Raw genomic sequence first — 6383 nt, forward strand, 5'->3', positions numbered from 1 at the left:
TATATATATAAGAGATTGTCAGATAAGATAGTGACATTATGTAAGAAATAACTTGTGTTAATATTGTGAAACATACGTGAGTCGAGAAATATCGAAAAATGCGGATGAGAGAAGAATTTATATTCTTCTTTTCTGGTCGGCAATGCGAGAGGAAAGAGTAGAGATAATAATGTGGTTACCGAGTGTATTGCTACTTCCCTACGTGAACAACACGCAGTCACAACTGCAGAGAGTGCACTATACATGGCATCCAAATAATATTATTCGTGCACGTGCAATGGCGTAGCGGAGTTATGTATCCTCTAGTCTTTCTGTGGGTAACAATTTCACTTTCTTAAAGTGTTTCTTCTCTTCTCGAAGCTTTTAACTTTTATCCTTCAATAATTAATATATAAATATCAAATATAAATAGGATATAAATCATTCGGATTTAATTTTAATTTCAAGTAAAACTTTGACCGCGGAAAATTAAATTAAATATAAATTACATGTGAAATATTTATTGCTCATTACACGTTTTTAGTGCGTTCTTTTACAAAGCTGGATGCGTCTGTACTGTTTTATGATCAAGTTGTATAGTAACATGACTTAAACGGCATGAGGAAGATGAATGTCTCGTCATTCGGTATTGTGGATCACGGCCTCGCGACGGTGGGGTAGCGGCGGAAAAATTCGCGTTCAGGAAGCCGAAGAAAACGATGACGTCGCATATGGGTCAGTGGGACGTCACGTGAATGCGTGAAATCGCAAGTCAACGACCTGCTCGATGACCCGCTGACTTAGAGACACGCTTGCTTCGCCTGGGACGCGGATGAACTCGATCACCCTGTGTACATTCCTGGATGGCTTCTCGTCTGAAGGAGAAGTACGCAAAGCACGAAAAGTAGCATGGATCGCTCAAAGGCACTTATTACGGAGGAGGACGGTAATTATATGCATCCTCACGAACGAAGAATTACACGGCGAGAGGAAAGAAAACACACTTCTTCTAATAATGCCAATACTTTAAAATCGGCTCGAACGGAAATGATTTTTCTGCCATTGTTTTTTCTCGAAATTTTCAATCTTCGATATTAAAATACCCGCGTTGAGGATAGTTCGCGAAAGAGTTTCTCTCAAAGACCATGTTGTGTATACCTATGGTAGGATTACTTCAACGTACGCGTATTGAGCAAGATAAGAGGCGGAGATTTTGCAAGCTGTCGTTTGCAGATATTGCAGAAACCGTTTTTAAAAGTTATCGTGAACCATGAAGCAGACGCAAAGGAGAATACCGGAAATCGCTTACGACACCTTTCCTGATCGCGCGATGGTTAATGGAAATCGAGCCGCGGAGTAGTCTAACAGTACTAAAGGTCATAAGAAAAATAACGCTCCGTAGCGTAACGTAGTGAATGATTTCCATGATAAGATCGCTGCGAGTACCTACATTGTGATTTGTGCTCGCGCGCACGTGAGAGAAAAGTATGTACATTTTATTTATGGTTGATGTGGCGAAGCATGACAGAACTCAAGGTGGATCCATGCCAATGGCGTACTATTTAACGAATAATACTTTCTGAATATATACCTGCTAATACTTAAAAATGTAATAAGCCATATATGTCTCTTCTGCAAATTTGAGTTAAGAAAAATTACAATTGAATACATTACTACTAAATGAGATTAAATTGAATGATTTAATATAATATTGATTGATAATGCCACTCTCTCTTTTAGTAAAAGATTATTGAAGATAATTGCTTATTTATAATCTAAAATGTATTGATTAAATTGTAAGCTTGCTATGTATATTCTTCGCTTCACATATTCATAAATAAAAATATTCATAAATCGAGTAATTTTAAAATCGATTTGCTTCGATCAAGAGGCAATTATAACGACGCATTAATTCTAATTCGTATCGATGAATCGCTTCCAGGCTTAGATCATCGTTCGTGCGACGTACTTTTAAATAACATTTCAATGTTGAATGCGCATTCCAGCTTCTTTAATAGCGACGGCAAAGACTATCGCGCATTCCAGGAGTTATGTGTGCCCGTGCACGTGCATGCACGCGTGCGTGTGCGAACGTGTTAGGAATATATTCTAGCGAAGAGAAGCGCCGAAGGTCGCTACGTCGGAATTTGACGAAAGAAAGGCGCGCTAAGAACCACACCGTGAAAATTAAGATATTCGCGGCGAGCAAAGGTAGCAATCGCAAATGCTAGCGTGGAGCTTTACGCGAATGAAACGGGATAAATGTCTGAGTTCTAACGGTGCTCCGACTGTGGAAGCAGCAAACATAAACTTTTTAGTTGCGTTAACGTTCGAAATCCGGGATACAATCGTGAATTTTTATATCTAAATAACTAAAAAATATTAATGATTTTTTCCAAAATCTCTTAAAATCTTTGCCTTTAACGTAATTCTTGAATTTCGAAGTTTATTATGTGCAAGAAAATGATTACCAAACATTCATTTTGTTGGCAAAAAATGAAATCATTTGGAATTCATTCCGAATAAATTTGGATTTAGAGATAAAAGCGCGTTTAAAAGTTTTATTTGTTTAGAGATTTGAAACTATATATATAAATATCACAAAAGATGACTTACCAGGGATGACTTCCCCGTTGAATGTCATCTCGACCAAGTGCGTAACCGCTTCGTGTGGCACAAACGACGCCAGGAAACGTTGACTACCTAGCGCTCTCACGAAACTTGTAACGTGTCCTCCGTTCACAAGGATCTCCAAGTTTCCCGACCCGGCTCTCGATCCGTCAACTGATAAAAAAGAAAACGTCCTTCATTATCGAATGCACTTAAAGTTTCACGACGCGCACAGTCGGATACGTACTTTCGAATTCTACCGGCTGGTTCACCACTCCGTTCGGGATACTCTCAACTTGTATAGCTCGAGCATTATACGCTTGCGATCTAAAATTTACGTAAATATCTCATATTATCTAAATTTTCTAATTTCAGTTTCTCGATAAATGTTTAGTAGAGGATGTAGAAATACCCTATTTTAATTTTAGATATTTTTAAACTTAAAATATATATCGAAATTATATACCAAAGTGTCTAAAAAACATCCTTCTCATATAATAAAGACAAGAAATAAGTATCGTTTTTGTCATTCTACAAACCTGAAGGGCGATCCATTGATGTGCTGGCCGTTTACCAGGACTTGGATGATGTGTTCGCCGACTTCCTCGGCGGTGATAGTGTACGTCAAACCACGCAGTTTCGATCTCTGTACCGGTACGGTCTTGCCGCTGGGACCTGCGGAAAGTATAAAACCGGACATCATCGTGCATTCGTGACACGCATCGTTAACGTCGAAAGTCGCATCGAGATTTACCGGTAACGGTGACGGACACCTTATTGGGATCCACATCAGAGTTGACGTTGAAAGTGGTCGGCCGATGTACTGGCAGCGTTTCCAGCGCGCTTCCGGTGGCGATGGCCGAGCTCATCGTTTTGCCGGATGACGCGGATACGTAAACGGAACCGCCGTTATTCAAGTATCTATCATGCGTCGCGGTACCGTCCGTCGTATCTACGCTCTTACCGTAGTAGTTATTGTTCTTGTTCTTCAGAATGCCATGATGACGAGCAGCTTGATTACTATCGTACTTTTGTCCGGTGCCATAATCGGGACTTGAAGATTTCTGCACGGACGAATAATTCGTCGTCGCGGAATGCGACGACATATTCTTTGTGGTGTAACTCTGCGCATTCTTGTAATTGTTGTTCAGGAAGTTGTTGTTCGGGCTGTTATCCCGATTCTCCGCGGTCGGCGAGTTGTTGGTTAAATTCGCCAGGGATTCCAAACTACCATACGATAGTAGCGACTTCGTCTTGGCGATCGCGTCCCAGGAATCGCGTCTAGAAGTGCTACCTACCATCGAAGACACTCGCACATTGCTACTAGTATCCACGACACCGTTGTCCTTGTCGCTGGTCCTCGGACTGAAGCTGCGGTTTATAGGACTCTGGGCGGGACTCGTGACATTGCGATACGGACTCGAGTGCGGCGGCGAGTGTGATCTCTTCAGGGATCCAGAGTTGTAGATATCTCTGGATTCCTTGATAATATGCCCGATCGGACTTGCATCTGGCGACCGCGATCTATTCAGTGTACTAGACGAATAAATATCTTTGGACTCCTTGATGAAGGTAGGACTCTGCAGATTCGGCGATCTATGGTTATACGTGCTGTTGCCGTAAATGTCCTTCGTCTCCTTCAGCACCGACGGGCTATGCACATTCCTCTGTATAGGACTGTGATTGAGTTGATTCGGCGAGCGAGTACTATTTAGCGAGCTGGTGTTGTGATAAGTCGAGGTGGTGGAGTTGTCGGTGATATAGTTGCTCGACGTTTTGTAGATCGGGCTAGCCTGATGGATCGGCGAATAACCACGCTGTGTTGGACTGATAGATTTATATACAGTAGATGTATATAATTTCTGAGTCGGACTGGTTCGTTCTGTCGCGGAAATGTTTAGTCCGTTCATTCGACGTTCCAGAGAGGATACCTTGGATCGCTCTAGGCTGGACGTAGACTCCTTCGATCTCCGAGAGCCCTTCTGCGTGCCCACTCGTATAGAGAACGGCGAACCGCGCACGTCCGAGCCGTTAAAGTACATGTATACTCGGTACTTGCCAGCGTCGCCGGGCATAAAAGACACTCGATACTGCATGTGCCCAAAGTCTTCCATCCTGTAGGGTATCGACTGCTTATCGTGGACAATGTCGATGATCACGTCACCGAGTCCGCCGGTTCCCCGCGCGTCGACGATGAAGGAAAATGGTTGTCCGGGCATAGCACCGTCGGTGTCCAAGAGCTGAACATGATTAATTTCTTATTAACTTATTTTCACAACACAAAACGACGATGTTACTTTGATCTAATATATATAAGAGAAACTAATTAATAATATGTATCAATTACATAAAAAAGGAATTATAAAGAACTATACTAACTATTACTAACAATGAATGAATTATGTTACCGATCGTACCTTGATTCCATTAGGATCAAACACGAAGCAAGTGAAGGGACCGCCTTGTATGTGATTTCCTTTATGCGTTATCGCAATACTCCACTCTCCCGTCTCGTCGGGTTGGAAGGTCGCCGTATGAACCCCATCCTTCTCCTTGACGGGACACGGCAGGGATCTGCCGGTCGGAGACCACGCGGTCACATCAATACCATCATGACTAGTTCCTAAACACAGAATTTCAACATTCTGAGTTTGTCTGTCGAAAAGAAATCCTTTCACGTATCTTTGAAGGCACATACCGTAACTGTTGACTAGAACTTCGACGATAGATCCTATGGCGCAAGGATCCATGCCTGGGGATTTGATTTTTGTTAGAGGCGGCAGAACTCTGAAATAATAGGGACACCCGTTCACCAGCTCGCCATCATTGTATACCATTAGCTGAAAAGCAAAAAATAAATTTTGATAATACAAAAGATAATATATAATATCGCGTGTTATATATTTTTATTTATAATTTTTTAAGAAATATGAAATTCGAAAGTGGAAAGATCGGATTAAATAATAGAATTTTTAAGACCTCGCAGATTCATATACACATACACACACAAGAAGTCAATTACCTTAAAATTTAGATTTAATTACCAAGATAGTTTCGAACATTTTCTAACTATGTTTTTCTTTAAACGAACCTTGTGCATGCCAACTTCCGTAGGTACGAAGGTGCCTTTGCCGTGAACTCCGTTCCACGTAAGCCTACATTCCACGCGTCCGCTGGGACTGATGATTTCACCGCGTACCTCCCTCACATTTACATCTTTGGTGACCATCTCTAACTTGAACTGTGCCTGCGATTGGATCGTACAATGTTTTTACTACCAAAATAACATGATTGAAAAGATCGTGAAATGGAAACTTTACGGTTGTTTCATCGAACGAGCCACGATTTTACGGATAAGACGGGACCGAAACGAAGGAACTGCGATGCAGAGATGAAAATTCGGTGAACGCTGCTTAAAATTAGCCGTGGCGCGAAGGTGTAATTAACAAACAATGACTTGACCAACCGGCTGTTGCACTCGGGCGGATGTACTATCGATGTGCACAGCGATCTGTTGGCTCGCTTGAGGGCGAGGCTTCACCCATTGAAAGTACGCTGCATACGCCATCACGCCTAAATGTTCCACGTTTTGGTCCGCCATATCTTTCGCCTTCAAGATCGGCTCCACGCCAAGTTTTTTACCGCCGTCGATACCTTACAGAATATACATTTGTATGATATAGTTTGATTGTTTCAGACAGACAAATTTTACTAACAAAAATAAATTAACTATCGTTTTTTTTTTAGGAATTTATTTGTAGTAAAAAATTCATTCAATTTTATATATTATATAT

At 41.5% G+C, this 6383-nt stretch overlaps 1 protein-coding gene across 2 annotated transcripts in view; it reads right to left on the reverse strand.

Annotated features, from left to right (window-relative positions):
* Positions 1-477: 477 nt before the first annotated feature.
* Positions 478-6383, reverse strand: part of LOC115239808 (filamin-C-like) — a 14036-nt gene continuing 8130 nt past the window's right edge. For both annotated transcript variants that reach the window (XM_029814558.1, XM_029814559.1), the window contains 9 exons: positions 6056-6243; positions 5681-5836; positions 5288-5429; positions 5007-5212; positions 3344-4829; positions 3129-3264; positions 2837-2916; positions 2596-2763; positions 478-854 (listed from right to left, as the gene is read on the reverse strand). In XM_029814558.1, coding sequence (XP_029670418.1) covers positions 727-854; positions 2596-2763; positions 2837-2916; positions 3129-3264; positions 3344-4829; positions 5007-5212; positions 5288-5429; positions 5681-5836; positions 6056-6243 — 2690 coding nt within the window. In that variant the 3' untranslated portion in view covers positions 478-726. The remainder of the gene's footprint in view (positions 855-2595; positions 2764-2836; positions 2917-3128; positions 3265-3343; positions 4830-5006; positions 5213-5287; positions 5430-5680; positions 5837-6055; positions 6244-6383) is intronic.

Source organism: Formica exsecta, unplaced genomic scaffold (genome assembly GCF_003651465.1).
Source record: "Formica exsecta isolate Colony F162 unplaced genomic scaffold, ASM365146v1 scaffold395, whole genome shotgun sequence".
Lineage (NCBI taxonomy): Eukaryota > Metazoa > Arthropoda > Insecta > Hymenoptera > Formicidae > Formica > Formica exsecta.